This window comes from Kogia breviceps, chromosome 7 (assembly GCF_026419965.1).
Source record: "Kogia breviceps isolate mKogBre1 chromosome 7, mKogBre1 haplotype 1, whole genome shotgun sequence".
NCBI classification, from domain to species: Eukaryota; Metazoa; Chordata; class Mammalia; order Artiodactyla; family Physeteridae; genus Kogia; species Kogia breviceps.
The window spans coordinates 62,768,384-62,778,658 of NC_081316.1; the positions used below are offsets into that span (position 1 = coordinate 62,768,384).

At 43.5% G+C, this 10,275-nt stretch overlaps 1 protein-coding gene across 1 annotated transcript in view; it reads left to right on the top strand.

Annotated features, from left to right (window-relative positions):
* The window catches only part of INTS4 (integrator complex subunit 4), a 121,640-nt gene extending 112,117 nt beyond the window's left edge, over positions 1–9,523 (top strand). Inside the window, exons 22-23 of the mRNA XM_059069508.2 lie at positions 4,337–4,457; positions 8,278–9,523. Coding sequence (XP_058925491.1) covers positions 4,337–4,457; positions 8,278–8,456 — 300 coding nt within the window. The 3' untranslated portion in view covers positions 8,457–9,523. The remainder of the gene's footprint in view (positions 1–4,336; positions 4,458–8,277) is intronic.
* The last annotated feature ends 752 nt before the right edge of the window (positions 9,524–10,275 follow it).

Genomic DNA, 10,275 nt, shown 5'->3' on the forward strand with positions numbered 1-10,275 from the left:
ATCTCTACCTGAGGGACAGAAACTGGGGAGAGAGAAGAGATAAGTTTTTATGGACAAGAGCCTGGGCGTGAATCCCAGCTCTACTGCTGAGTGTGGTCTGAAGGAAGTTACTTTAAACTCTGAACCTTAGATTCTGCAACTGACAAATAGGAATAGTTGACATTGAAATGAAGTGATGTGTATAAGGTTCCTGGTCCCCAATAAGGGTTTACTAAATGACAGGGCCGCTTCTATTCTTACTATGTCAAGTTAAGACTTGGTATTTTCAGGGCTATAAGCAAACTGTAGTAAGTCCTTTTCTGGTTGTGGGTGGGTCAGCTTGGTGAATACAGTTTATGGGTGGGAAAAAGCAGTCACTAGGGAGTATTCTTTCCAAGTTAGATGGATGTACTATAGAGACAGGAGAGATGCGGTATTGACACTAAGCAATTTAACAGTCTGTAGTTAAGCCCCACTAAAAGTCCTACCCATTTACACCCCCTCCCTCCCTCCCTCCCTTCTATCCATCCATGCTTACTCTACTGCACATGCTAAGTGCTAGTCAAGCATGTCAGAATTCGTGCCCTGAGGATGCTTAGTTTCAGTGAGAGACAGACAAATGGACATGCAGTTGTAAAACAGAAGTTCAGTCATCAGTTCAGACAGGCACAGGATGAATTAAGAATGTTATGGCCTCTTATTAAATCCTGATTGCTCACACAACATAGATCTAACTTTGGGAGCCACTTGCAACACTGCCTCCTGAAATGAGACCTAACTTTTAAAATAACCTGACCTATTCTCAAGACTAAGAGAATGGGACTTCCCTGGTGGCGCAGTGGATAAGACTCCGCGCTCCCAATGCAGGAGGCCCGGTCAGGGAACTAGATCCCACATGCATGCCGCATTCGCGTGCCTCAAACTACGGAGCCCGCATGCTGCAACCAAGGAGCCCACCTGCCGCAACTAAGTGTTACTGAGTTCAAGCTCTCTGCTCACTACACTGCAGGCCAATGAATCGGGAGATGAGGTGTTGAGGCAAAGAATACGACTTTAGTCGGAGCGGATGGCAGACTAGTGTCTGGGTTTGGATGCCAGTTTCTTCTATAGAACAGAGGGGGAGGAGATGAGGAAGTAAAGTAAAAGGGCCATAAGTTTTGCAAATGTCCCCTGGAATGGCTAGCCTCAGGGAGGGGATGTGTTAATTTCTTCTTTCTTGCAGCCATCCACAGGTGAACAGGGTCAGGATGCTTCCCCCAACAAAGGCACTTTGGTTTAACATTCAGGCAGAGGGACAGGCCATTCCCCGAGGCAGGCCATTATGTATAGACAGTATCCTTTTCATGAACAAGAGCAGGGAAGAAAAGGTTAAAGTAAAAGAAACAGGTCCAGCATGTAGCCAGATTTGGCTCTTCTCTGTTACATAAGGAGCCCGCGTACTGCCACTAAGGAGCCCGCGAGCCGCAACTAAGGAACCCGCTTGCCGCAACTAAGACCCAGCACAACCAACCAACCAAATAAATAAAGATTTAAAAAAAAAAAGAAAGAAAGACTAAGAGACTGGTTCAGTGAGATAATGGACCGATCTACTGACTTAGTTTCTGGACTGCGAAGCTTCTTAGAAGTTTCAAAGGCAAGAATGAAGGGGAACATAATACACCACCCCAAAATAAGCCTTTTTGGCCTAAGGATTATTTTGAGATGATTATTTTTGAGAGGCTGTAGACTGGAAACAGAGTAGAATTGCCATTTTGTGAGGGAAATTTACATTTATAAGGGAATCTCCATTTGTAAGGTATCTCCCTCTCAGTACCAGAAAAGGAAGCAAGACTAAATCTCTAGAAACTCATATCAGTGAAGACTATGCCAACTTAAATTTGCATAACACTCATACCCTTGATTATTGTGTTTTACCTGATAACCTCCCATAATAGACTCCCTTCCTCTTCAACATCTTTCTTTTGTATTTAGCTGAATATGGTATTTAAAGTGATGGCTTGGTTAGTTTCAGGGAGTTACTCATTTCCTAGGTCTCTTCCTTATATAGAGGAGACATATTTGTTATTAACTTCTATTTGGTTTTCTCCTGTTAATCTGCCTTTTATTATAGCAGGGTCTCAGCCAAGAACCTAAAAGGGTAGAGGGGAAATTAATTTTTCTCCCCTACAGGATTATTTCCAATTTTGGCTGCTATAAAAACATTCTGCAACATACTTCAAAATATAAAATAAAAAAAAATATATATATATATAAATTATAAAGAATACTATGGAGAAGCCCTTAATTTGTAGAGTGTGCCTAAGGAAGAGAAAGACTTTGTGGAGATACTGTTACATGGATGAGATAAAGAATGATTAAGAGTAAAGGATAGAGGTATTCCAAGCAGAAGGAATATGAATAAAAATTAGGGATGCAAGCACCTGCAGTAAATACAGAAAAATAGCCTGGAGCAGGCAGGGTTGGCTTCCTGGAAGAGAGTAAGGATGAAGCAGGCCCTGAAGATGGTTAATATTTGCCTATGGTGACAGTAGAGGAAAAAAATCTTCTGGCTTCCCAGCAGGAATTATTATAAATCATGAGACCTACAGAGAACTAACTCTGAGCTGCAGTTTTGTTGGGCGGCAGTTTTTTGTTTGTTGGTTTGTTTTCCCCTGTCTACCGAAAAAAAATGCACAACCTAGAATTTGAGAGTTATGTTTTTTTTGGCAGACATTCTTAGATTGCAGGTATAGATTGTCGTAAGGCCGGGAGACAGCATCTCAGATAAATGCTGAGAAAACTTCCGAAGAGGAAGGGGGAAACCAGGATATATAGGAGTTTTTGCAACAACACCAGGTAGCCGGAACAAAAGACTACTGTTAATAAAAGAAAACTAGATATCTCAAGTTAAGGAATTTAGCACTTTTCTGCATAAGGGAAGGTGCAAGAGTCTGGACTCATTGAAATCATTTCTTTGATATGCACCTCAGCTCTCTGGGGCCAGTATCCTGTGTTTCCTCTTCCCGAGTTTCCTCAAGCTGCACCATTGGGGTGGCTGCAGTCTGATGACTGTGGTCATTCCTTGTTTCCTTCCTGAGTTCCCTCAGGGCTCACCGCTGAAGGGCGGCTGTGGTTGCTGATGGCCCGAAATCCTTTGTTTCCTGATGTGGTGGGCAATGTTTTATTTCTCAGCCCCAACGTTAGTGGTTCTCCACCCTACCTGCACTTTAGAATTATACAGAAAGTGTTAAAAAGTACTGATGCACGGGGCCTCAGCCTACACCAGTTAAATCAGAATCCTGAGAGTAGGGCCCATGACTACCAGTATTTTTTATTTAAGAGCTCATAGGTGATTCTAATGTGCAGCCAGGGTTGAGAACCCCTGTTTCACATTGTCCCTGGAAAAAGTTTGCTGACCAATTGAGCACAAATGAGATTGCAGGTATAGATTATTTAAGGATCATCTGCTACACTCTACTGAAAGTTCACCTTCAGAGTAGCTCTACTACATGCATGGCCAGACTGTTTGGATACCTCTGCAGGCTGGGAGATGAGGAACTCGCTGCTCAGTCATGGGACAGCTCTGACAGTAGGAAAGCATTGTCCAGTTCAGCTACCATGCCCCAACACTCCCGGACAGGTGAGATTATGGGGCAGGTGGGCTGAGACATGCCTCCCCAGAGTTTCAAAGTTGAAAGACCTGTGTGGTCCCTACTTTACCCCTATCAGTGTATTCCTATAGCCCAGGACCTATGTGTTTCTAGGATATGCTTCACTGTTCATTTAGCTCATTTGTACACTGTGCAGTATATAATAATAGGCCCTCTACACAGATAGCTGTGAGGTTCCCCCTGGGTGTTGAGGAGAGCTCTTTGGCAGCTTGTAAGATTTGAAGAACTGGCCAGTGATTTGAGCACTGAGCACTGTCTCTGTAGAAAGAGATAGATAAACAGCTTCCTAGCTGCTTATGATCTAGTGGAGAGTTACAGAATTATTCTTAATCCTTGGTAGTTGGTGATGGATCCTGGGCCATGATATGATTTGGAACCAGAGGAAGGAGAGTCATCCTGATGGGGGTGTCTGAGAAGGCTTTTTACATCAGGATTAATATTTTAACCTATCCATGTACTTAATAGAGGCACTTAATTCCTGTCACTCATTCACCATGAATTCAGGAAACATTTATCACATACTGCTTTGTACTGGGGAGGGGGTAGAGAGATTTCCACAGTGTTGTCCTCCCCTCCAGGAGCAGTTTTGTATGAAGGATAGTGTCTTCTTTTCCTCCTGTTTTGGGGTTCACAGCAGATGTCACCAGCAATTCTGTTAAAAGCTCATGGCTCTTCTGCCTCTTTTTCTCATTTCTGTCACCTCTTAGGTCTCATATCCAGATGGCCAATCTCAGATGATCCACCCTAAGCCGGCAGACTTTCGGAACCCTGGCCCAGGGCGGCACCGGCTTATCACTCAGGTGTATCTCTCCCACACTGCCTGGACAGGTAAGGAGTCAGTGGGCCAAGGCATTTGTTTTTTTGTAGTTTGAAAAATACGTGATTGAACCAGGCCTGCTGAGGGTTGAACTTGATTTCTTAAGGAGCTTGAAAGCTCAAACTGGGTACATTTAGACTAATTTGCTGCATTGCTTTGATTATACACGGCACAAGATTTTTTCAAAAGATGAAAAGGAGATTACAGTAGAATGGAGTCTCATTGAAAGAACCGTGGGCTGGACACCAGGAGGCTATTTTCTTATCCTAACACTGCCACTGACTTGCTGTGTACACTTGGACAAGCTACTCTCCCTTCTGAATCTGTTTCCTCACCTTCCAAATTAAGATAACAATTCTTTACTACTTAATTCTGAGGACTACTCTGTCTGGAAATTAAACAGTTTTATATTTCTTACCAGAAATTTAAAATCACTCTTTTTTGTATATGAACAATTCAGTTCATTCCCCCAGAACAAGTAAAATGACAACTGTTCCTGCCTTCCCTTCCCACGTGGGCTGGTTTGTGCGGTAATGCAAAGTAAGGTGATCTATTCCTATTTTACCCTTCCATACAGCAACTGAGGAGAACCTTGATAATTTGAGAAAAGACATGGATGTTACATAAGTATTTTTCTTTCATTTGTAAAGAATGAAACGAGAGAATACAAGTGCAATGACATTACACTTTCAAAGCCTGTAAGGCTGCTTTGGAAACTTTGAAAAAGACTCAGTCTGCAGAACCTAAAATGTGGGAGAAAATTGGCCTCGGTGATGTTGCCTAAATCATTGAAAGTGATTCAGAAGCATGGTTGTTACTGGAGAAGGTGTTCAATACCACCACATTTGGTTTATTTTAGAAATAGGTGGATGCCTTCTGGAATTTTCTTTCACTGTATTTTTGAATACATGAGTAACTGTTTATTGCCATTATTAATGGTTTTCCTCTGTCAGGGGTGTTAGGTGGGTATAGATGACTTTATAAAGTTTTCACAAAGAAGAAATGGTGCTGTTGAGTGTCAGGGCAGCCCCTTCAGGGGTCCAGCGGGCCTGGCAAAATTGAGGGAGCAGATCCAGCAATGCTTATACTGAGAATATGCCTCCCTGAGTGTCCCTCAATCCATATCCTTGCTGCCTGGAATGTTCTGCACTATTTGCCACAGTGCAAGTCCATAGAAACGTAGAGTTCCTTATTTTAATCTCTTGTGGTGAAGGGATCCTAGACATGGGGAAAGAAATGCTGTGGGAGAGCGTTGTTTTGCATGGTTAAGACTGAGGGAAGCAAAACAGCATGTTAGAGCTCAGAAGAGCTTGAAAGGTTTTGAGTGGCATATTGACTTGCCCCTGGTCACACAGCAGGTCATTGCCTGAACCAGGCCTACAATTCGGGCTGTCCTGAGCCTGAAGAATTGTAATTCATCCAGTATCACCTCCTCTGAGAGGTTGCTACCTAGTCACAATTACAAATCTCTGTTTTAATTCTCTGCTCAGCACTTATTAGTGTCAGATGTTTTCTCATTTGTTTATTGACTTTCTCTCCAATTGTAATGTAGGCTCCTTGAGAACAGGGAACTTGCTCGTCATCTTTAACCTCTGTGTCCCTAGTACCTGACATGGAGTAGGTACTCAACAAATAATGAAAACTGAATATAGGATTTTAAATTTGCAATTAAAATTCATTTAATTCTTAGACAACTTTGTGGTGGGAATTAGTATTCTGCTCTTAACTTTGTAGATGCATAAGTGGAGGCCCATGTAGCTGAACAGTAATGGCACTGAGGCTGGCACACAGACTTCCTAACTCCTAAATCCCTGTTTTTTTCACTGTACCATCCTCCCATCTGACCTGGGACACCAAAGTGAAATGTGTTCTCATTCTGAAGGTGCCAGCACCTCTTTCTCCTAATCCAGGAGATGGTGCCTGGTATTGGTAAGGGTCTCCTCCATCTAGTCCCTCAGATCCCTACCAAAGGCCTCTCCTTTGGGAGACAGAATGCTGCCAGGTCACAAGGTTTGAGTCACATAGATGAGCTTCCAAATTCTGCCTTACTTGCTGTATGATCCTGAGAAAGTTATTTAACCTCTCTATCTCATTTTCCTTTAAGATTGGAGTAATAATATATACCTCATAAAGACATAATCTTCCAAGCATGATAAATGGGTTGCATGATTTGTCCCAGATGATCTTTTGTCTCTTTTTCCCACTGTCTCTTCCCTCTTGTTTCTTCTCCCTGCTCCCTTCCACTGCTGGCAGTGGCTTGAATTGCCACTCTTCCCACGTGCTGGTGAGAGAAGGCATAATGACCAGATGGGGTTTAGTCCTCTGACCTGGGTTTAGTCCTCTGACCTTACCAGTATTTGGCTCCTGAAAGTGCTGTGAGAGCCAGGGCTAGATTGTGGTTTACGGGTTGACAATTGCCATCTAGGACAAGAAAGGAGAGCATAGTGGGAGAGCTGATACTGGAGTCTAGTACCAGAAAGCAGTGTTAGTTTCATTACAGATATACTCCAGGCTGGTAAAAGGCCCCATGTGAAAAGGTGATGCTGAGGTTACTCTCTGGGGTTGGCTAGGTTGCTCTGGTTGCCTGCCAGCCTTTCCCTTCCTGGAGGACAGCAATCTAGTCTGTATTCTGATCCCTAGGGAGAAGTCTGGAAGTAACCAGGAACACATCTGGGGAGGCATTGAGAAGTGCTGGGACCTCTGCCCCTGTTCATTTAGATCCATCCGGCCCTCATTCCTGCCCTGTAAACCTCTTAGCCTTGGGCTCATCTTTAATACTTGCACCTTTCATGAGATTACCCAGTCACATAAACACAAGGAGGACACCCAAGCTAGCGGTGTTCTTGGCCTCTGCACTTGCCTTAGGTTTTTCTGAAATCCTCTCCCCCTTCTTTATGGAAGCCACATGGTGAATAGAAAGATGAGTTGCTTCAGTTTATGAACTGAGCTCCAATTCTGTCACTGGTGTGGATTTGGGTAGTCACTTAGAACCTCTCAGAGTCTTGGGACTTTTTTGGGATTGTGACAGTCTTTCTTTCATGGTGTGGCAGGGTAAGAACTCTTGGGGTTATGTGCTTGGCACAGAGCAGGTGTTCCATTCCAAAGCCTTCCTAAGCTCCCTCCTCAGTACTTATGGACTCGAGTGTACACTGTGCTCCAGTGCAACTGTCTCTGCCTCCTCAGCCAAACAGCAACTTGAGGGAGGTCTTATTTATTTTTGCTGGGGCCTGCCACATGAAGACACCAGATCAGTATTGTATTGTCATGTCATGAAAGAATGGAAGGTTCAGTGATGTGATTTTAGGTCCCTGAAATATATTCCTGTTCAGTAGTGAGTTTTCTGTCCGAACTATTTCCTAATGAAAGGCTTCCTCTCTGCTAATGCAGTAGAGTCCACTGTGCATGTAGCCCTCAGGCCTGAGATCAGCTGTGCAGAAAGAGCATGATTATCTGGGTACAAGAATTGGCCACATGCATGTACTTTGTGACCCTCTGTCTTGAGGCTGGAAGGTCTCTGTGGAAGAGGCCTTTTTAGCTTGCTCTCTGAACATCTCAGCAGCATGGCTCTGAGCTGCGGGGAGCCCAAGAGACCAGAGGAGGAGGTGGCAGTGGCAGAGAAGCAGCAGTACATCTGCAGGCTTAGGAACAGCCTCACAATATTCAGGCTGGAAGTGTTTTTGTATGCTGATGGGGGAAGGGAGGGATGCAGACAGATGAAGAAATGTTCTTGAAACCCTACTGCTTCTATCTTTGATGTTGCTTTTACTTGACATTTCATCCCAATTCCTAGGCAATGCCCCATCAAAGAGGATTTTTGTCTTTTTTTTCTAGAACCGTGTCAGGTGGAAGTGAGACTGCTTCTGGCCTACAACTCCAGTTCACGCATTCCAAAATCCCCCTGGATTGAGGGTGGTGAGATGTCATCCCAGGTGGAAACCAGCATCGAGGGCACCATCCCCTTCAGCAAGTCTGTAAAAGTTTACATAATGCCCAAACCCACAAGGCGCTGAGTCACAAGTCTTACAGCCGTGGCCTAGAAGGCCCTTCTTGGGATCAGAGTGAGCCAGAAGCCTGAAGCATTTCACCTGGACATGGTATATAGGCATAAGGAAGAACATGTGACCCTTATAGTCTCATCTGGTATCAAACATTGGATAAATTATTTTGCATTAAGAAAACAAAAACCTTCAAGTCTATCCCATCCCCAACCCCCTACCTCCCTAGCCTTGCCCCCAGTAAAGTTGAGACACCAAGCTGTTTTAGTCCCTGGTCCTTAAAGAAATCTGTGTGGCTGTAGGTTCAAAATTTATACTGCAGGCCTACATTCTTCAGGTGTGAAACAAAAAGATCCAGTTTTCTAGCCCCTTCCAAAGAACCAGTTATTGGAGCCATAATCTTATTTCTTAAAGTAATAGTCTGTTTGCCAGGGCCAACTCCAAAGCAGCTTTCACAGCTGTACTTTTTCACCACCGACAGTTCCTGAAGGGCCCTAGACTCTCGTTATCTTGCTGAGAGTCTCCTTCCTTAACTCAAGCAATAGCTGGCCAGGGACTGAATGAACAGCTGAAGATTGAATCACTTTCATCCCTCAGAGAAATTCTTGATCTTGCCTGCCATTATCCTTAGAAAAAATTTGAGAGAAGGGCCATATTTTACAAAAGAAACCAGGATTATGGGAAAGAGGGACCCAGTGTAAGAAACAAAGTCATTTCCCACTACTTCTCTGATGACTCCAGCGTTGGAGCTGCGTGTGAGCTGAAGGTGCAGCGAGGGTCTAAGAACAGTAAAGACTCCAGAGGTGTGAACCACGTAAGGGCCTGTTCTATGTTCTTTACCTGTCATTTTGTCCTTGCAACAGCCAAGTGAGACTAAGAGGTTAAGTCACTGGTAAGAAAACTGTAATAATGCCTTTACTCGTTCAAATCCAAGATGATTCCAAAGGCCTGAGCTATACCATATGGAAAAGAACCTTCAAATTTTCTCTCTGTGCCTCAGTTTTTTCATCTGTAAAACAGAGGTAGTTATACCTTAAGTGTTGTTGAATGGGTTTAATTAAAGAATGCTTGGCAAATCTGAATCTGTGGCCAGTCTTGATCATATTTGGTACTTGGAAAGCAAATAAAAATAATAAGAGCATACAGTTACATAGAGGCAGAGCTGGAATTTGAATTCAAGCATGTTTGACTTTTGGTTTAATATACCTAATGTGTGCCCGGCAGTGTTGTGAGCCCTTTACATGAATTAACTCATTTAACCCTCAAAACTACCCTATGAAGTAGGTACTGTTACATTTATTCTATAAACAAGGCAGTTGAAGTTCAGAGAATTTAAAGAAACCAGGATTATGAGAAAGAGGGATCCACTATAAGAAATAATATTGTGAACTCCATCTCTGATGACTACAGTGTTGGTGCTGCCTAGTTGGCCTAGGACACACAACTAGTAAATGACAGAGCTGCGATATGAACCCAGGCAGTCTGGCTCTGGGAGGTTATAACTGCTATAGAGGGACTAAGGGAAGAAGATCACCTCCATGGGATTTACTTTTCTAGTGTGCTTGCCTGTTTAGTACATCTCAGTAATTGTGCCATCAGTGGGCTCTCATGTGTCAACAGATGCCCTAAAGAAAATTGCCTGCCTTGGAGATAAAATGAAGCTTAAAGCCAGGCTGAATCATACCATGGCCCTGACACAAAGCACCTAATGATGATTACTGAGTTGAAGCACAGATGAAAACATCAAGACTCATCGCTGCTAACTGAGCCTTTGATGCCATAGCTATAGAAAGCCTTCCAAGGGAAGAATATGCTGAATCCTTTTCAGATAACA